Raw genomic sequence first — 22,750 nt, forward strand, 5'->3', positions numbered from 1 at the left:
TACAAGTAGGTAAAACAACATTAACAAAAATAAAAGGTCCCAAAAAGTAAGTTAGACTTGTTAATAAGGCCAAGTTTAATTGGGTTTTGGCTGGAAAAGGAAGGGGTTCCAACTTCTCCATCTGCGTTTAAATTCGCGATCACTACGCCTCTCCATAAGCAAACATCAAAGCTTTCATTGTCCGAGGGTTTTGGATTGATTATACGAAGAAGAAGCAGACGCAGTTCTGCGACCTGCACCCGATCGTCTTCTTTCCTTCAAGGTATTGCTCTTCGTTTCGTTTTTGTTTTTATTCAATCTTATTTTAAGCATGGACCGTTGTGAAATTATACTCCTTTGGAAGATGTAAATGCTCTCTGTATGCCCATATCGGTTTTTGCTAGGTTAGGGTTAGGATTAGGGCCTGTGAGAGTTGATCGGGCATGTATTCATTCTACCTCTTGTTTAATGGTGCCTTGCTGTGCTATACTATTTCAAACCACGATCGATCCTTATTTGTTAAGGAACTTGGGAAAACGTAACTGGGATATATATGTTACTCTGCTTCTTGATAACCCATTACCAATTTACATCTTACTTTGTACTTTCACTTTAACAGACCTTGTCTGTTATTAGGATTTTTGAAGAATGGATATGGGAGTTTTGTCACGATAAGCACTGCTATGTTATATTTGAATTCATTCACACATGCAGATTGTGCCTCTTGCTGCGCTAGGTACACCGCCTGTGTTTAGCTTCAAGTTAAGCCAAATGTTTTATCCTCAAGTTAAATCAAATGATATTATCATTGCTATTAATATTTCTATGTTAAGATTATTTCTCAGGGCAACGCTTTTCTCATATTTTTGAATCGTGTTTCAAGAGGAAATGCAATATTTTTTCCTGGTGTAGAGTATTCTTTATATTAGCAGCATTCTCTGAGACACCACAGAACATATACTAGTGCTAAGCGCAAGAACTAATATATAAAATATATCTTTTATTTGTGTTGCTTTGGGTTTAGGGTGGCATGTGGGTTTGCTTGAACACGGTAATCCTATATGTGTACCTTCTCTGTATGTGGCTCAATTTCAGGTTAAGTTCACTTCAATGACATGCCAATAATTGGTTGACATCTTGCTGTGCTTATTATACACATTGCAATACATACAAATGGTTGAGTTTGAAGTGCTTCACCTACAAGATTAACACATTCAAGCTGCATACTATTTGAATGATCATGGGACCTTAAATTTGTTGTACATTGTCGCCCAAGCCTCACGCCTTTGTCAATCACAAGAGCCTGTTTTTGAGGTCTTGGGTTTTAAGATAATATCTTTAAAGGCGAACACAATTCTAGTTTACCGAGGACATTAAACTTTCTGGATTTTATTTTTCACAGATCAAACGTTTTCCTATGCTATTAGGTCATAGATAAAGATATCGCGAGATCTCAAGACAAAGCATCCCGTGTATTAACATTTTTATTGTATTCAGATTACCAAACTCGCTTCTTTGTTTGCTGCTTGCTATCTTTTAAGAATAAGATGTTTACCAAGGAAGTGGTCCCATGGAGCTGCTACAAAAACTATTATCATGGAGGAGGGAGCCAATGGGAAGAAGAAGACTATGCTATAGGATAAATTATACTTTTATGCAGGAAAATAGAAACCACTACTTTTCAGATTTAGATTTTAAGCGGGTGTCTTTGGGGTGGGGATGAAAGTTTCCACCTCCAGCTTCCTAAATATTTTGTGCCAGATGTCATTTGTCTATAATTTGTTAAGTTCTTGCCAATAGTTTCTTAGATTTAGCCATATACTTGTAGGTTTGACTATAGATTTAGCATTCTTTGTTGCTAAAAATAATCATGAGACCTACAAGCTTCCTAAATTTTTGGAGCTTACAGTTTAAGCTTGTCCTTTGTTACAAAATCTATTTGATCATGCATTTGAAAGCTTCTAAAAGTTTTGAACAGCATCCACTAAGATATTTTAGGAAGCTCGACTCGACGGGACTGCTACCTTAGAGCACCATATGATCTTGTTAAAGACATGCTTGTTATGAAGGCTACACATTTTTGCATTCATATCTCTTTTTGAATTATATTTTCAATCTTGGGCCTGAATTGGCAATTGATGTTAGGCATGTCACGAATTCTTATTTTCTTTGCTTGGCCCAAGTATAGAATATGAGATTAAGAAAATATGGTAAAAATATTAATAGTAGGATTAATTTTTTAGAAACTGTATATCTGTTTTATTAATGGAGTTTGTGACACAGTTGTTGTGATTAGTATTGCATCTTCGAAAATTATTAATATTCAAAAGATATTGCCACCTTAGATCTGTTATTTTAAAATTCTATTGTCAATTTTTTGATTTCAAGTTTAGAATTTCGTACTTAATATTCATATGTTGTACATTGAGGATTTGACCATCTTTCTTTATACTGCATAGGTACTTTGACCACCAGCATCTAGTATGCTCTTTGTGTACTGTCAAATTTTTGATTGACAATTTTTTCTGTCAAATTACTTATTGAAATTCTGATTTCAAATTGTTGATTCCATTTCTAATTACAAGTTTATTGATTGTTGTCTGGTAATTACCAACTCAACAATAGTCCATTTATCAAATTTAGCTGTATGCAGATTTATTTTATTGCTCTTGTATGAGGTTTTTCTATAACGACAACATGAGAGCAGGCTTACATAAGCCAGCAATTTGTTTGCCAATTTCTTCTTTCAAATTGGTGATTCAAATTCTGATTTCAATTGTTAATTCTATTTCTGATTTCAAGTTTACTGATTGTTTTCTGGTAATTCACAACTCAACAATAGTTATTTAACAAATATAGCTGTATGCAAATTAATTTTATTGCTCGTCTGAGGTTTGTCTATATCGACAACATGAGAGCAAGCATACATAAGCCAGCAAATGACTATTTTTACCACAAGATCTCTTCTTGTGCACATTTCTTCTGCTGCTACATGAGGGTTGTCTGTGAAAATACAATTAAATGAACCACACGCATTCCTTAGGCAGTATATTTTTGTAGCTGATTTGGTCTTGTTATATCTGGTCTACTGTTCTTGTTACCACAGGCTCCATTTGAATTAAGCCCTGACATGCAGTTTTGTTTATACTATGACAACATCTAATTAGTTCCTAGGTTATTGGTAATGAGCTTCATTTATGGCAAATCTGGTTGTTTGTTTTCAATTTTTCCCCTTCTCTGAAAAATATTTTCTTGTGGGTATTATGCCGCTGTAAATAAACAGCAGTTGTCTGCACTACCAATTTATGCTTACAAATATACAATCAGTTGTGAGTAAAAGACATCTCTCAACTAAGCCTATTCTTCCAATATTTTGCTCTCCCACTTTCATTTGGTTACTTTCTAACTTACAGAAATACTAAAAAGGAGTATTCATGAATATTTGCTGAGCAAATTCTATTTTGTCTCTTTCATAAGCTCATACTCTTTTTCTAAAGAGTTTTTTTTCTTTTTCTTTCCTTAAGAATGTTTATGAAATTCTCGTGGAGGGTTCTTAATTGAAAGGAGTTATTAGCTTATTGTCTTGCTCCCAAGGGTGAATTTTTTTCTTACAACTTTATCATGTATTTTTTTATTTTTTAATTGGCTTCCCTTTTATCTTGTTTCATACATTGGACAACTTGTTTAGTATACAAGGATTGCCATAGGAAAAGTTGGTATGCTACAATCCTTGTACTATTGAATACAAGTTAAGACATAGTTGGCAAGAAATGCTATTTTCATAATGCAAAATTTCTTAATCATGCCTTGCATAGACAACTTATAGAAGAATCCCATCTATTGGTATCCTAGCTAAAGTCAAAATAGAACATAACCATTTAAATTTTTACTTTTTAATCTCCTCTTTGTTAATGTGCTTTTCAACAAAACATGCAGTCTTGAAGGCAAAAAAATAATAATAATAAATTCCTCACTTGAATATACACACCACTCATTGAGACACAAGCAAATATCATGGCTACATCATTATCTCGGACCTATCTTAGACTCCAGTGCATAACTTGTTGTGATGTCGAGATGAGCAATGCAACCTCCTTTGAGCCATAGTATTATAGTTTTAGTTTTGATATTTGTTTTGATGCCATGGATTTCATATTCCATGAGTTTTGTATACATTTGACAATATTTATTTCCTTCAGCTAAAATTTGTGTTTATAGTTATTTGATCGATATATACTTGTATATATGATCAAGGCAGCTTTTGCTGGATGAGGTTATTGTTTCTTTAAGGTTTATTTATTAAAGGGTGCATGAAACAAGTTTTAATTTCTTAAAAATCTCTGAATTTCCTGGATTTTTCAATTTACTGAGTCTTTGTTGAGTTTGTGGTGAGTCGAATATCAGCTTGCCGAGTCCGAGTCTTGCAACACTGTGTTCAACACCTTTGGGCAATAATAGATCATCCATGTTGTTTCTTTGACACCTTACAACAAACTAGCAAATCACCAATATAGTTTTTTTGATTGGCTTTTCTGGCTTACTTTTTTTTTGTACATGAAATTATGCTTTCTTATTTTCCATGGAAATATTTGGTGAGGAAATGTTGGGTTCATCGCTCGGAAAGTTAAAGCAATTAGAAATACTTTGAAAAATTTCACACTGAATACTTGAGCACTATTTTACTATCATCCAGCACTAGTTTATTGATTTCCTTCATATATCACATTTTTCATCCATAAAGTGACGAATTCACTGGTTTTTGGAGAGGCAATTTTGAAAATGCCATGGGAATTTTCTGTAGTAGAGATGATTTCACTGGGATGTTTTCATTTTTGCAGCCTATGGGAACTGATGATTTCTTCAAACCTGGTTTTTACTTCCTTCTGGCATCTGCAACTCTGTTTTATGACATCTCTGCAATGCTCTGGATCATCACAAGCACATCTATGGCAAAGTAACAGACTAACAGACAATGATTCCATCCTATCTGTAAAAGCTAGGACAAATTTTCTATATTGTAGTTCATTATGATCATTAGAATAATTGAATTTCAGAGAAGAAAGAACTGTAAATATGAACAAATAGAGCATCAATCAAGCCACAAAGTATGAAGAACACAAATTTACACTGGAGAAGCCCACATTTGGGAAAAACCCCAGCAAGAATGAGGTCAGATGGCTTCCTCAACCATTATTTCCATAACTAAAATTACATCCCAAGGACTTAACTGTCTGTTGAACAAGTTAAGAGCTTGAACTCTCCCTAAGATATACATGGCTCTCTAACAAGATTTTCTCATCCGTTCACAACAGTTTGTACAACATATAAACCGAATTCAGAAGATCACAAACTAGGCAATCAATGCAATGGCTTCTAACTAATCTCTAATGGATCTTCCCTGCCTCCTCTTGGGCTCCCATAGGATCTTCTACCACCTACATGATCTTCCATTATGGAGAATACAAATTTACCATGGAGAAACACACATTGTAAAAATTCAGCAATAGTGAGGTCAAATGGCCTCCTCATTCACTATCTCCATAGCTAAAATTACATACTAAGGACTCAACTGTTTGAATGATCAAGCTAAGAGCTTGAACTCTTCCTAAGATGCATAGCTCTCTACATATCTCTCAAATTAGACACTTTCATCTGTTCACAAGAAGTTTTACACAACAGAACAAGTTTAGAAGATTACAAACCAGGTAATCTTTGCAAAAATCAGTTCCTAACAGCTCTTCTCGGATTTTCTTGGCTTACCTTTGGTCTCTCAGGGCATCTTCTAGCACCTCCATGACCTCTAAATCTTCCGATAGAATCTAATGGACCTTGGATGCCAAAGTATTGCCCTCTAGTGCACTAAAAACAATTATATAGACTTCGTATAAACTCTCTGGACCCAAAATGAAGAATCGAGAATGCAAAGAGACGTCTTTTCCATGCCAATTGAATTTATTGCTTTCTGTAAATTGGCAATTTGGAAAATGCTACGGCGAATTTACTTTCACTCCCTATTACAAGTGAATTGACTTGAGTATTGGATATCTCTTTCTTCAAAAATTCTCAACCGTTGAAGCTGGAAATTAGATGTTCTGTAAGCATTTGACTTTGTCAAAACAAGTCCATTGGAATATCTCAAAACCACTTTCACTCCAGCTATAGTGGAATGGCACTTTTGAACTATTTTGGGGAGCCCTAATTTATGGATCACACCTCCCCATTACAGAGGTCTTTATTTCCCAAAAGCTCATTATACTGTGAAATGAGAAGTTGCTTGCAAAATGGTGGAATGAGCATGACACCTTATGCCATATTACCCCTCTTGATACCTGTTGATCCATAAAAACTAGAACAAAGAAGAGATAAAAGTTCAAATATGAACAAAAAAGAGTCCCAAACAAGCCATGGACTATGAAAACACAGTTACCCTGCAGAAACTGACCTATGGGAAAATCTTCACCAAGAATAAGATCAAATGGTGTCATGATCAACTATATCCATAGTTAAAATCTATGTTACCAGAAATGAGAAACAGGAAATGTAATGGCAATGTCATTGGCAACATGAGGAGAAACAGAATATTTATAGGCATAAAAACTAGAACAAAGAAGAGATAGAACTTCAAATATGAACAAAAAGAGCGCCAAACAAGTCATGGGTTATGAAAAACACAAATTTACCCTGGAGAAACTGACCTATGGGAAATCTTCCCCAAGAGTAAGATCAAATGGCCTCATCATCAACTATATCCTAGTTGAAATCTATGTTACCAAAAATGAGAAATGAGAAATGTAACGACAATGGCAACATGACGAGAAACAGAATATTTAGAGGTTGTGTATAAGAAATGGATTATATGCATATACATGTATATAATTAAATTTATTATAAATTTCATCTCCTACTAATACGTGTAAATTAAAATTTTACTCAAATCAGTCTTATGAACATAAAATAAATTTACATTAATTTTAAAGAAATTAAAAAATATAACTCTATGTTTTAACTTAATTATAGTTTATAATAAAAATAAAAATATAAAACTTATAAAACTAAATATCATTAAAAAATTTAAATAAATATTACATGATAAAAGTTTAAAAAAAAAAACTGTCTTCGGATGTGTAGTGTTGTGGTTAAAACACTTTGTTGGTGAAGCGGCGAGCAAAATCCCTGCTGGACCACTGAGTGTAAGTCTTGTGCCTTAGCTGGGCTGTTGAGCTCATGGGTTTAATCGTGAATTGTGGTGATGAGGTCCCCTGTTTGTGGCCTCACCAGTACGTGGAGCCGGAGGGTGTGTCGTGCCAGCGTCACCGGTCACGTTAAAAAGTTTCAGGCATAGTTTTTTTTAATTTTTTAAAAAGATTTAAAATAAGAAATTAAATTGATACCTTTTTAAAGATCAGGAGAAAAGCTTTTCAATGATTTTTCAAATGAATACCTATACAAGCAACTTCAAGAACTTTTAAATCAAAACAAATTCTTAAAAATCAGCCACTAATATGCAAGAAATTTTTGCTCATTGATTTAAATGTTAAATTTTCAAAGAAGGGTAAAAACCAATGATATAGCCAAAAATTTTGTTTGTTCGTGGAGGGAAAAGGCAATAAAACCGCAGAATTTTTTGTTTATTCTTCTTTCAGAACTGAAAACTTGGCGACGGATAGAAATGACATGATGAGCTTAGAAACGGTCTTCTGCATCAGAGAACCCGTCCTGGCTGTCGCGTTTCTGGTAACATAGGCTGAAATTGATCTTTAGTACTTAACATTTCAAATGATCAAGTTAAGAGCTTAAACTCTTCCTTGGGTGTACACGGCTCTCCAAGAAGACACTCTCATACATTCATAATAGTTTGTAGTCTGTACAACAAATAGAAAAAATTCGGAAGAGCAGAAACTGGGCAATCTTTACAAGTGGCTTTTAACTAATCTTTAATGGATCTTCCAAGGCCTGTGGGGCTTCTAGGATCTTCCTGTCGTACTCTTGGGCTCTCATAGGATCTTCCTGTCGTACTCTTGGGCTCTCATACGATCTTCCAGTACCTCCATGACCTCTGGATCTTCCAACAGATCTTCAATTGTTCTTGGATGTCAGACTATCTTTCTCAAATAATCTTACATGGCTATTTCTGCTATTTCTCTACTTCTTGGCACTGTAAACAGTTATACATGCTTTATTTAAACCCTTTGGAATCTGAACATTGAAAGAAACGATTGATAATGAGGAATCTGGAACATCAACAGGTGTCTTTTTTGCGCAGATTGAATTTACCTTTTTCTGCAGATTGACGATCTTGCTTTTGCTTTAGCATTTTTGAAATTGCTCTGGCAAATTTGCTTTTGCAACCTGTTACAACATTCAAATTCACATAGAGCACTGAATACTTCCTTTCTTCATATTTCTTAACTATTAAATCAGGAATTGAGATGTCCCATAATTATCTGACCATCTTCAGCAATCAAAGCCTTCGAATCTGACATAACCTTGCACATTTTCACTTGGAATATCTCAAAAATGATGTCCACTTTTATCAAAATATAATGACACTTTTGCATTCTTTCAATGACTTCAATTTGGATACTTGTCTTTAAAAGCATGTTTGGAGCATTTTTAGATTGTTGTTCGCTATCATTTTAGATTCACTTCTTGACTCGATTTTGGTGACTGTTGAGGATAGATAAGAATTAGGACATTCATGTTTCTATGAACATTTTTTGCTTTGGAGTTGTTATGGCTTTCAGTTTTGGCAATTTAATGAGCTTGTAGTTGCTTGTCTACTCCAAATACATTGCCCCAACAAGAGTAAGACATAGCTTCCTGTTTGTACGAAATCTGGTAAAGCTTCACACAAAAGTCTAGGACATTTGTATAGCAAACTTAAATTCAAGGCACCTCAAGTGTCTTATTCTGTACAGGTTGATAAGTGTTTGGCTTTGCTTGAAAAATAAAGATTTATGAAGATGAAACAAAATACGATATTCTCCAAGTTGTTGGTTCAATTTGGATTATAGTTTGTAAAAACCAAGTCACCATTCTCTTTAGTGAGCAAAGTTATTCTCTTTAGTGAGCAAAGTTACTAAGCATGCAACTTTAAACACTATAAAATCTGAATTACGATAGAGAATAAAGTATAAAAGGTGTATATGCATCTCTATAGAGATTGTAGATTGTTTTGAATCTTGGAGTCAAAACATGACTGAAGCTGTTAATGAGAAAATAGAGAAAAGTGGGGTGACAGTTTTGTTTTGCTTTAGTGGTTTAGCAAATGTTATGGTGATTAAGTTTATGTCATGACAATTTTGATGACATGTAGCAGTTTTGCTAAGGAGAAACAGACATAAGATTAGTAATTGCAAACTGTCTCTTACAGTTCATTGGTTCTTGAGCTTCTTGATGCAAGCCTAACTTGATGTAAGTTTATAGTTATACTCCCAGTGTTCATTGTAAAGCAGTTCTTAGAATTGTTATTGTAAACTTACATTAACTTATTCCATAAACCCCCTGCCTTATTCCAGCGTGCTCTAAACAAGGATAGGTGGACTAACAACACTTAATGAACACATGCAATATTTTTTCAAAACAACAAGGTATGAGTAGCGACAAGCATCTTGAAACATGCCTTACTATACTCCTTGCTAAACTGTACTGAAGGATAGGGACAGACACTTTCCATGTGAGGTCATACAACAAATTTGGAAAGGGACAAACACATCTAGCTGTCATTAGTTATGAATAGGATACACACTTCTATTCACAAAAAATATTTTTGGGGACAAACACATGCAATCAAGACAACCAACAATTATGACTGAAGACAAACACATTCAATCACTACATAGACAATTGAATACTATGTCCTTGTTGTGTATGTAGCCTTATAGATCATATTGCTATGATCACAAAGGATAGGAGATGGTTATCGTTACCACTTGGGATCTAATCTTTTGCTTTAACCATTTTGGCACAAATAGTATTGCAACTAATACAATTTCATGGCAATGTGGCTACTGACAAACAAGTGGATGTTGTGTTCCCACAAACTCCTGTGCTTCCATCCCTGAGTACGTTTGCTTCTTTATTAGCAAATTTATCTCTTGGTCTCAAGTTTATAACGACCCCCAGCAAGATGGATGTTGCATACAAGTGATAGTGTGTCTAATTACAATTAATGCAATTTTTTATAATTAATTTTTACACTTGGATTTTGATAGACATACTTTTAATGTCATGACAACTGATGACTTGTGAAAATGGACTCTATTTTAAACAATATCATACAGCTTGAATTTGACTTGCTTTGACAGCATACAATTTTTCTACTGGACTTTTAGACTATGGCACAATATTTTTTATAAGAACTAATATAAGACATTTTGAGATACTAAACCAACAATACAATAAATTATAATAACAATTTAACTTAAATAAAAAAACCATCATTGGATGATAAATCTGTAGGGTAGACTTAATAAAGTAAACTAAATAAAACAAAATTACTAATTTAAATGGCTCGACTTAATGCTAATTGACTTAACTTTAATTTCTAATATAATTACAAGGTATATGTAGAAATCAAATCATTTAAAACACAACTTTATACCTATGTGTTGAAGATGGAGAAGTAGGGTTTTAACAACATGCAATAGTTCTATAAGCATGGAGATAATGGTTGGAGTCTCGGAGACAACACTAGCATTATAAGTTGACAAGGATGCACATAGATTGATAGCTAAACACGATGTTGAAGTAGATTGAAGATTGGTAGAACTGATAGATCTCATATAGGCAGAAATTTTGCAGAACTGCAGACATCGAGGATGGTGTGACAGATCCGTATGCACACATTCATGCTAATACCAATAAAGCTCCACTTTTAATAATGTGGTACAATAGGATAAGCACCAAGGTTGTTGCATCTTTTTCTTTAATGGGACAATGGCTCTTCCTCCTATTGTGCTTGTCCCTTATGCATTGGCTTAGTATAGAAATCTACACAGATCTCTCCCAAACACACAAATTTAATTCATTGTTGAGATATTCCCCAACTTTCTTGGAAATAACAACTATATGCCAATATTGTTATAGAGATTGTATTATTTGCAGTAAGAATGGATTCGGAGATCAAAGTCTTTTCATATTTTGTGTGCTCAATACCAATACAAATCATGCGGGATCCTGTAATTGTGTGCACAGATATCACGTACAATAGGGAGAGCATTGAGAAATAGATATATTCATTGCGGAAGAACCCCTACCTTTCCTCAGTGCAAGTCCGCAATTGGCAGTTCATACCCAACCACAACCTGTGCTGACTTATTCAGGAGCGGTGCATCCCTAATCCTCTATGGGTGTACTGTGCAACACCACACTCAACACTTGGATACCTATCTCTCAATGAATTGGTTGGAGACGTTGGGGCCAGCCTAGTGCTACCTTTTCAAACAAATCCAACAGAAACTCAAGTTTGTAGTGTGTGAGAACAAAAGCAACAGCCTGCCTTAAATGCTGTCAACAACAACCACCTTGCATTCCCAACAAAGAACAATTAATGCTGCCACAATGGTTGCACCAACAGCAGAATGCAACTTCTTTTGAACGGCACAAAAGATCTCACATGGAGCACTAGATTTCAGAAATCCCAAGCAGGCATATATGTTTATTGATTTGGTAAAGGATATATTTACATAGTGAAGTCCGTCATCACTTGAAAGACTTTTGTTTTTATTCTCTAACAAGTAATTATTATTGGAACTCATTAGGATCCATCTACAATGTGATCTACATGCATGTGCAACAACTCCAATAGTTACAAGACCCTGCTTCTAATGCTCAAGAGGAGTTTGAAAAGAATGATATTTTGCAGAAGAAACATCAAAGAGAGTATGAAAGCTGGCAAATTCAGTTTAAAGGACAATTAGCAAGCAAAGAGAAGATGGGGGAATCATTTCCATGTGTAAGGAGTTTGAAAGCTTTTGGTGATCAAAAGACTCCTTGCTGGGAACTTGCAATTCAAATATGCTAAGCCACTATTCAGCTACAATTCAAATCGATACAGCTTGTACTTAAAACACTCTTTTTAACACACTTTAAACAATAAATTTCAGTCAAGAATGAAGTCGAAATTATATGGTCTAAATACCTTAGAGTGAAACAAGTTGAAGTGGGTAAAATTTTGTAGGTGATACATTACAAGATGTTACAGGATGACTGTTTTGCATGTGCCTATGGTATTATCTCTATGTATGTGGTGGTTTTATCTCGATGCATGGGCTAGTTTGTCCAGAAGAAACAATAAAGAAAAGAAACAGTTGGAGATTGTGCTTTCTCTGTTTAGTCTTTTATGGTTCTTGATTTAAGCCTGAATTGATGTGAACATGCGACTATATTCAAGGAATCATTGTCAAGCAGTTCTTTATTCTTTCTATTCGTTTAGTTAGTATTACTTTGTTGAGTGCGTGGGGAGTTGGTGCAGTAGGAGAGTACATTTGAGCAAGTTACCTGTTACACAGCAGTGCAAATGTTATGCTACTGCTGTTATGTTGTTTCATGTCATTGAAGGCATCAAGAAAACAGTAAGCTTATAAATTGCAGTAGAGAAGCAGCAAGATAAGAAACAAGAAAGAAAAGAAACTGTTGGAGATGGTGTCTTTTCTGTTTAGCCTTTTATGGTTCTCGATTTAAGCCTAAATTGATGTGAACATGCGAATATATTTAAGGGATCATTGTAAAGCAGTTCTTTATTCTTTCATGTTCTTTTTGTTCTTTTAGTTAGTGTTACTTGGTTGAGTGCATGGGGAGTTGGTGCAGCAGGAGAGTGCATTTGAGCAAGCTACACAGCACTGTAAATGTTATGGTGTTGCTGTTATGTTGTTTCATGTCATTGAAGGCATTAAGGAAACAGTAAGCTTGTAAATTGCAGTAGAGAAGCAGCAAGATAAGAAAGGGCTTTACTCTACAGGAATTTCTTCCACATTGGGTTTTTCAGGGTAATCTCTTGTTTTGAGCTCTACTTTTTGTTGTTTTTCTAGTTCTTGTCTTTTTATAGGTCAGGTATATAACTATCTATATTTGTTTCAACAATAAATTACTCCTTTTTTTAAAGTACATATTGACTGTTTTTGTGAGCAAATATAGAGGGAACAAGACACCAATGGAAAGATAAATTATTCTGCCAGTCAATTAGTTATGGGGTATCTATACTAATAATGGTCGTATAATCTTCGATCTCAGTGTGACATCCATGATGCTGTTAATGCGAGCAAAGTTGAAGTTGTATGCACCATTTCACATAGAGACAGAGGTTTCAACTCCTATTGGCAGGAGATGCATTGTTTTTTGGACTCATGCCAATTGGTAGGGGAAGCTCTACACACCTTGTCGGCTGTAAAGGAACTCTATCCGTCTAAGCCAAAAGGTTCTCTGACCACACTTTTCTTGAAAGCTGCTCAAATCTCATGTTGAAAACTGAAATCAGAAGAAATTTCCTTTGAGCAGGCAGATGATGGGGACATCAATTATACTTGGCAAGTTCAGTATGGTTATTTGTCCATCAAATCCATTTCTAAATAGGTTATAGTGGAATTATTAAAAGGGTAGATAGGATGATATTAAAAATTATAGTTATTTATCCATCAAATCCATTTCTAAATAGGTTATAGTGGAATTATTAAGAGGGTAGATAGGATGAGGTGGGATTTGGAAACATAAATGTGAGATTTGTTGCTTATATTTACACACTTATCTTATTTAAATAACCATTCAGAAACAAATTATTACAAGTGACAAATTTCTTGAGTGGGCCTAAGTGAAGGGCAGGATATGTATGCTTTGTAGGGGAACAATATATAAGGTAAATGGATAGACAAATGCATTGTGGGATTCCACAAGAGGGGCCTCATACATCAAATTGATGTCTTTCTTGGTGGGGACCTAAAAAACTACCTTTTCTTTTATATGCAACTTGTGAACATCTTGCAAGTGACCATGATCAGCAAAATTATGCAAATTATATTGTCATTAAAATTAATGGGCTTTACTGAAATAATAGTAATATTGAAGCAATCATGGGATGATTGATATCAATATTCTAATCAATAATTGCTCCCATAGTTCGTAGACTTGGACTATAGGATACACGGCAAGCCCAAAAGTTTTTTCGGTATGAATTTGATGACTTAAAAAATACTATGATTTCTAATAAACCACGAGGAAGTGTTTTCTATTATATTTTATCTAGGTTGCAGGGAAACGTCTCCCTAACCACCTGGTACGGGTATCCGGTACTGGTTCGCGTATCCAGTACCGGAGGCGCCTGAGGATTCTCCGGTGCGTCTGGGAGACTTGGGTGGGAGACGGGAGCGAGTATCCTGACGAATCTTGGTCGGGAATAGTGACGCGCGACTTTTTCGCAACTTTTCCGCCCGTCAAAACACTGTCGCAACCTTAAAAAGTTTCTTTTTTTTGTATCAAAACACTGCCGAACACGTCTGAGTTGCGCGAATTATTTTATTCAGGCATTTTTAACCACGCAAAGGGTTTTTTGGGTTTTACGGGCGAGGAAGGGTAATCCGAATCGAATTTGTTCTGTGCGAACTGTGAAACAAAAGATAATCTGTAATCGCAATAATATTTTGATTTTCTAATTTTCGTTTTGTTTACCGTCGTTTTTTCATGGGTTCTACGATTTTTTTGGGTTATACGATTTTTCACAGTATATGAACTGTGAATGTTCGATGGTTAATACCATCGAACATTCACGGTTTATATACTGTGAATTTGTTTTTGCATTTATAATGTATTTCACAGTATATAAACTGTGAATGTATCGAACATTCACAGTTTATATACTGTGAAATAAATGAAAAAGAAAAATTTCACAGTTCATATACTTAAAATAAAAAATATTATCATTGCTTAAATAGAGTAATATTAAACAGACTAATTTATTTCAAAAAAATTAATTTAATAATTTTCAATGTTTCATAATACTTCTAATTTAATTTTTTTATATACTAATACTCAGTATTATAAATATTTTTACCAGAAATTACTATATTATATAATAATTCTGGTAAATTACTAATTAGTAAAAAAATTTAAAAAATTATATACTCACACCTGCCAATACATGTTTCACATTTCACATTCTATACTCATTTCACATTTATGTACCTAAACTTCCTAGTTAATGTTAATTATTGTTTTGAAAGTTCAATGTTATTATATTAAATATTTTCAGATTTTCTATAAATTATTAAATTATATTAAAAAAAATTGGCGTCTCCAAGTACCCCGTCTCCTATTTTGAAAAAATAACCATACCAGTACCAGTACCAGTACCAGTCTCCGACGTCTCCAAGTATCCCCGTACCCATGCAACCTTGTATTTTATTCTTTGATACACGTGGATTACAAAATTGTATCATCATGCTAAGCCAGATAGTGGATACAATAGCTAGCTGTGAACTGATAACTATAATGAATTTATGATGTCTGTCTTTAAAAATCATCATAAATTTCATATCTAGGCAAGTAAAAAATACAACAATTTGAAGTCGTGTTTGTATGTGAAGTCGTCTTGTTTATCTGTTCAACATGTGTGGCAATTTTTGACAATGTCAAGTTTTTTTTTTAAAACAATTTAAAATGGTTAGAAAAAATTCTTGCATCACAATTTCTTACAAAGATATCAAGTTTAGGCAAGTACTTGCCAAATAATACTGGCAACTTTTCACCAGAAAATCATCCCTGCATTCTTGTGAGTTAAATCTGCAAATACTCGTGCAGGAAAAAAACCTGTGAGTACTCAGTAAGTACTTGCAGGATTTGCAAACTATGCTCCAAAGGCATGGGGGCTTATTTTGTTCTTGCAATCTGTAAAATTAAATCAAATGTGATACCTTTGTGGACAATTGCACTTGGTCAATTTTTAATATCTGCCTAATCTAACGCTTATGCACAAGGAAACTGGACTTTTGGATCCGTTGGCACATTCAGAGCATGTAGAAATTTGAGGATCAAGATAAACTTATATATGGCAGAATATTAAGATTTGGAAGTTGACTGAATTGTATAGATGGCTTAAATTTGTCTTGATTTACTATTGAGATATTTAATCATGATTTACGTTTGGTTTCAAGAATTCCAAAACTGCCTTTTTAATTATTTTGATGACCTGTCTCTTTCAATGGTTCTGATAGGTAGCTTGGTGAGCAATTTAGCATTCATAGACCATTCTTACATATCTCAAGAAGTGGTCAAAACAGCAGCAGCAGACAGTAAAAGAAGAGGATTGCAAGTCTCTTACCATTTATCATGCGGTCTTTTGAAAAACTAGCAGGGGCAAGTCTGTTTGAAGCATCGAATTTTGAGATGAAAGCCAAGAATCAGGACACATCGGTTAGAAAAGAACAGAAGACTCTGGACAACCTCATTAGACAAACCATTGGAAAGGATTCTCTTTTATCATTTCCACGGTCAGGAGAAAATCCTGCCCAATTGATTCACCTTCTTCATGCCTTCGAGCAACAGAGTGGGAACAAGTTTTCAAAAGGCTCAACAGTTGAGCATGGAATGGATTCAAAAGATTTCACACAAGAGCAGAATGGAGTTGCTACTCCATTTTCAACAGAAACAAGTACTATAAAGGAGTCACTACATAGTAATCCAAAGGAATCAAGATCATTTGGAAACAGCCAGCAGAATCCAATGGAGCATATGTCTTCCCTCAAGTTCCCGGAGGCTGTTGTTGCTATTGCCCAGGCTGCTGCAAAGGTCAATGGTGAGCCTGAAAAATGTATGTCAGTGTCATGCAGCAGGTATCTTTGGCATAGTTGTTTGCTTCATTGTATTGCTAAGTTGAAGTTTGTCTTGTTTCTTATCAATTTTCAAATATTGTACAGATCTTCCTGGATGGCCATTATTATCTAAGGTGCAAATGCTTAAATGCGAGAAATGCTCACGGGAGTTTGTTTCTCCTCTTAATCATCGTAGACATATACGAGTGCATCGTCGCCTTCTAAACCTGGAAAAGGTTATTTTTTGTGCTATCATCTGTGAGGGAATGGTTTAATACTCTGTTATAATGTAGCTCATTTATAAGTGTTTATATATATATTGTAGTTGGATGCATTTGTACTATTGTGAAAAATGTAAATTTAGTTGTTTTCAAAAATCAATACTTACATATGAATTCTTCAATTATTTGTATTCTGCAGGGTGACTCACGGAAAAAAAGGGCAGATTTAGCTGAGTTTTGGGACAGAGTATGTTGTGTTTTTTAGAGAATACAGGCATCCATGTGTTCCTTATTATGATTTTTGCAAGTATTTATCTAATAGCTTCTAAAGCTTCTTGTCTAATATTTATTATATGTGTGAATTTGCAGCTTTCTGTGGATGACGCAAGACAAATTCTGTCACTTAAGAACGTAATGCTGGAGGTGATTTTTTCTGCTAATTTTACTGAAAAGCTTGTCTATACAATGAATTTATTTGTTGTCCTTTCATGAGGAAGAGGAAATCATGTTTATATAATTGATCTATAATAATATATACCACCTATGGTGAATTTTTTTTGTTTTGTAGGAAGTATCTGGTTCGTCTATTATTAAGGATATGACATCATTTATTCGCAAACCTGGTCGTCTATTGCCACAGTTCTATGTCAAAGCTGGGGCTGCTCTCCTGGTATGTTATTCAGTTGTGTGCTCCACTTTCAGGTATGTTGTACACAGCTAAACCTTTAAGATGTTAATAGATATGGTTTATGTTACAGGATGTGGCTCAAATGAAGTCTTCTAGATTTCCACTTTCGGCTGCTGATCTATTTAGTATACTAGATGATGCAAGTGAGAAAACTTTTTTATCTCCGGGTACAGCTCTTTCCGTGCAAAAATTTGTATTTGCTGGAGAAGCAGGGAATGCTATTCTTGAAGTCAGGAACCTGGTGGCCTCCATGGGGTTCTTGGTTGAGCAGAAACTTGTATGTTCATTTGGTGTTTAGTTTGTGATTCCATGTTGTCATGATGTGTATACTGTATTTGCTTTGAAGCTTCGACAAATAATTTATTATTAAAGCTTTAAACCTGTTGGCATTCAACCCATTATGATGTGTCATACTGGGCAGGTAAAAGCCTGGCTTCTTGACAAGGATGTAGAGGCTCTTCGGTGTCAAAAATTGCTTGTTGAGGAAGAGGAAGCTGCTGAAAAAAGGTAACACTTTTTAGTTCATTTGATAGATATACATTTTCCTCATTTGATATCTGGATTCATGATTTTAAATTTTAAATTTGTTTCTTTCAGGCGAGCAGAACAACTTGAAAGGAAACGCCTTAAGAAATTAAGGCAGAAAGAGTTGAAAGAAAAAGAGCAGGTGATTAATGTGGAAATTGTGTATATTCCAACAAGTTCTCCAGAGGTTGAAGCAGGAGGATCTCTTACTGCAATATCAAGTTCTTCCAGCACATTATCTGAAGATGCATCTCCTAGACAGATTCCAGCCGCAAGCTGTGCAGATTATTACAATGATACAACGGTTGCTAGAGAAAATGACTTAATGTCTAATGCAGATCATATAGGGCCTCCTGATATGAATTTAGAATCCAGAGTTTCTCTGGATTCCGCAACAGGAGTTCCAGTAGATCCAGAGTTGGATTATGCCAATCAGCAGGGAAAATGGCAGGATAAAGCTTGTACTAATGTTAATTTTGTGAGGAGTGGGAGAGAAAGGAAAAGTTCTATGGAAACAGATCTGGTTCTCTCTCAGAAGTATGTTTCTGGATGTAAAAACCAACAAACCTTTCTGAAGAGAACGAAGAAATCTTCCAATGCTTCATCATCTTGGCAGGTCTCTTCTTCAAATGGGGTCTTAATTTCTGATTCAGTATCAGGCCAGAGGTTTGGTAGTAGCAACAAATCACTGGCCCAGCGAAACTCCTTAGGAGGTAATGTGTACCGAATTTGGACAAAAAAAGTTCATCAGATGCCTATGGAAAACATCAACATAGCTTCTAAAACTGAAGATAGACCAAAAGATGGTGCAGATGCTGCTTGTGAGGTGAAACTGGGTGATTCCCTTAAGTCTTCATCTGATTTTTCAGACAGTGGGCTAACTTGTGAGAGCACTTTAATGACAGTGCAGGAAGACTCTGGTATTATGGCTGTTGAAACAAGTACAATATCTGATGTGAATGATGCACAAATAACTCCTATTCTGAATGATGATAGTGTTACTAGCCATTGTACAAATCCAGAAGTCACTGGTGGTGAACTGTTGATTGGGTCAATGTCTCTATGTCTTGATAGTTTTCCAAATGGAGTATCAAAGCCAAGGCAAGTCTATAAGAAAGGCATTCTATCGGAGGAATGTGAATGCAGTGCTGATGGGAAGGGCTATAATTCAATTTGTAATTGCTTTGACAGTTATACTGAATGTACAAGTGCTTCGAGTACTGCTAGACCATTGCAGTTAAGAGTGATAAATAGTTCCACTGCTAAATCTCACAGAGCTTGTGCCGATTCACCGAGTGGCAGGGATTGTCTTGGACATCCACCTAAGCAGACTGGTCAAGGAATGTTTGGCAAGCAGGAACTTAGGCAGGATGGGATTAGTAAGCCTGGGACAAAGATTTGGCGACCTATTAGCAATGCTACAGACTGTAGAGGGGAAGAAGGTATAACAGACTCTATTATGAACAGTGTTCAAATAGAAGACTTAATGATTGATTCCCAAGGAAGCGCTGCAATCAATGCAAGTGCTCACTTCCCTTTGAAACATGAGAACTCAAGACATCTGATTTGTACTCAAAATGGAGACAGTTGCTTTGCTGATTCTGAATCTGAACCAAAAATTGATGCTCATCAAAATGAAAAACAATTTGGAGAAACTGTTGATAGAACCTTAAGAAATGAAAACAAACTTCAGCTTTTAGACACCACAAAGGAAGGAAATGAATGCTTTAGTAGGAACCAGAATGAAATTGTTGAAACTGTTGACCAGCGTGAAACTAATTTTGGATCAGCTTGTGATGCAGCAGCAGCTTTCCTTTCTCGAAGTGAGGAGAGCTTTTGTTTTTACTTTTTTTTGATGAAATTTGCTTAAACTGTATCATGTCTTAAGTAGTTACGGTTATCTTAGTTATTATACTTATTTGGTTGTAATTGTATGCACTGCAGGATGGGAAGTTGCAGTTATGAGCAGTGAAGCGGAGGTTCTAGAATGCTTGGATTCTAGTGCAGTTGAAGGGAATTTCAGTGTGTCTTCTGTAGGTTCTGAAAGTGGTCGCTTGATTTCTGGAACAGACTCAGAAACCAATTATGTCTCAGGTGCAAGTTTTCAGTCTAAAGATGGAAGTGACAGTTCAAATGCTTTTCAGGGAAGGCAAAAATCATTTGATTGTGGCTTTGGAGTTTTTACTGGTGGATCTTCAAGTTCACACTATTCACAGGTAGCAGAGATTCTGGAAATAGAAAGTAAGGGTGATTTTATTAAACCATCTGCATTAAAGCCAGAAATAGAGCATCTGAAATACATGCCAAGGCAAAGAAATTGAGAATGTGATGAAACTGTCACTGTTTGATGTATTTCTCATGTGCCCAAGGGCTCCAACAACGGATGTGCTTGGATAGCTTTGATTTAGTCCATTTTGGAGTTATTGTTGCAGAATACTCTATGCTATTGGGTGGAACTCAAGGCTGCATTTCAGTTCTGCTTCGTGTATTGGGGCTATGTAAGCCTCAAATTTAGATTCCATTCATCAGAATGAAGGCTTGTCTGCCTGTCAAACCTGTAATGGATGTTGGATGCAACGGCTTGTATAAAATTGAAAGTGAATGAGAATTTAAATTTGTTCATCTTGACATGTTGCAGTTGGTCTCTTTTTGTGTCGGTTGCTACTTATGTTTTTCATTTTCTTTATGTTAATTATTTATCAGGATAAGATATCCCAGTGGCATCGAGATATTATGAATTTTGTTAAACTCAAAATCTACATGTTCTGTTAGAAGTTTAGAATCCTGATTTAACTTGGATAATTTTAGTTCAATTTCCTGTTTCTTTTGTGATAGTTATATTAAAGTTGTATTGTTGAAATGTTCATTATTTTTTTAAGTGAACTTTTATGTTTCTATCCTCCTGTGCCTCCTATTTTTTGTTGTTCCACACGCCTACAATTGCACAACAGTAATCACCAATTTTTTTATATATTTATTCTTTATGTACATGTATGCAGCCTATCGTTTGGAAATTTTACTGACGAAAATGAAAACTGTGTTTGTATTTCTAGTAAATTATGCAAGTTATTTTTTGAGCTAATGAATCTAGATGCCATGTCATCTACATTTCAATGTTGTGAGAACACAATTGGCTGAGGGTGTGGAAAGCTTCATAATAAACGGATTAACTTTTAAAAGTGCTGGCGTTCAATGGCCTAGTTGTAGAGGAGGGTGCTTATCATGGAGGCAGTACCCATTCAAATCTCACAGGAATTATTTACCAGCTCCTGGAGAAGAAAACAGGGTTTTTCCTATTAAAAAAATCCTTGGTAGGAGTTTTTAATGTTTATCACTTAGCAATCAATATGCTTGAATCAAGAAATCCCAAACATTGCCCTTCAGAAGATTTATCAGATTAATCCTACTGCTTCCTGGCAATTAATATCTCGTTCATCAACTATATGTAACATATAACATGTGGAATGTGAATGTTACAAATGATCTAAGCTTAAGTACAATATTTATAGTTCGACTGGTTGGCAGACTGCTTAATATTTTATATAGCTGTGGTTTTTTAATTGGCCCATGGAGCATTCTTATGAGAGGTGATCTCCTTGTTAGATTTTTCATATGCAACATTACTTATTCTGACGTTTCTGCAGCCTCCTTTCATGACTGGTTTTCTCGAATGTTGCAAATGAACTATTCTAGGGCACAATATTTAGAGTTCATACATATGCCTGGTGAGTGGGCTACTTTTAATACAAACGTGGTTGCTTTTTGATGGCTAGTGGAGCATTCTTATATGTCTGAGCTGATCCTTTTGTTGGATTTTTCACATGCACAAATACTTTCACTCATGGCGTGTCTGCAGCCTTCTCTCCTGCAAATGGTTTCTTTTCGATGCAACCTGGAGTATTGGTGGTTCAGTAATAGATCATGCTTTTGAACAGATTTACTTACATTGCTGGCATTTAATCATATTTAGCCAGAGATATCTTTTAATTATAGCAGTGGCATAAGGGAGTATAGTTTATCGTAAACTAAACTGCAGAAGATAGACTGATAATTGTTATGTAGTTTGAACATTTTAATATTATGGGAGTTAAGTTGTTCTTGTTGCTTGAACATTTTTAATACAACTGTGGTTGCTTTTCAATGGTTCGTGGAACATTCTTATCTGTCTGAGAGGTGATCTCGTTCTTGGATTTTTACACACATTTACTCATTCTCATGGTGTCTCTGCAGGCTATTCTGCTGCACCTGGTTTCTTTTCAATGCAACCTGGAGTATGGGTAGCTTTCTTAGAGATCAAAAATTTGTATATATTGACAAACACTACTGGTGGGCAATCAAAAGGAGTCCCAGAAGGGCTTCGGCCCTAGCTCGCCCGGTCGTGGATCGCAACTTAAGGCGTGGGTATGCTCCCCATGGTCTTGAGTCCGAGTCCCCAGCTGTGTTAACTCTGTGTGTGTTGCTACCTTGTGAGCGGGTCATATACACTGGAGGATTAGTCTCGCTTCGATGAGGACACCTCCAGATTCCACAATAGTGTA

General features: G+C 35.3%; 1 protein-coding gene across 3 annotated transcripts; it reads left to right on the forward strand.

Annotated features, from left to right (window-relative positions):
* The first annotated feature begins 68 nt into the window (after positions 1-68).
* Positions 69-20,840, forward strand: LOC131030525 (uncharacterized). Of its 3 annotated transcripts, none has more exons than XM_057961384.2 (10): positions 69-262; positions 16,186-16,777; positions 16,884-17,014; positions 17,199-17,246; positions 17,369-17,422; positions 17,568-17,669; positions 17,758-17,964; positions 18,109-18,194; positions 18,285-20,035; positions 20,157-20,840. In XM_057961384.2, exons 2-10 carry the CDS (start codon positions 16,297-16,299, stop codon positions 20,531-20,533), a joined length of 3,237 nt encoding a protein of 1,078 aa, XP_057817367.2. In that variant the 5' UTR covers positions 69-262; positions 16,186-16,296; the 3' UTR covers positions 20,534-20,840. The 3 variants fall into 3 exon arrangements, with proteins under 3 accessions (XP_057817367.2, XP_057817362.2, XP_057817372.2); XM_057961379.2 differs by having other exon boundaries at positions 70-262; positions 16,182-16,777; XM_057961389.2 differs by lacking the exon at positions 69-262 and having other exon boundaries at positions 16,616-16,799.
* Positions 20,841-22,750: the final 1,910 nt, after the last annotated feature.

Source organism: Cryptomeria japonica, chromosome 4 (assembly GCF_030272615.1).
Source record: "Cryptomeria japonica chromosome 4, Sugi_1.0, whole genome shotgun sequence".
NCBI classification, from domain to species: Eukaryota; Viridiplantae; Streptophyta; class Pinopsida; order Cupressales; family Cupressaceae; genus Cryptomeria; species Cryptomeria japonica.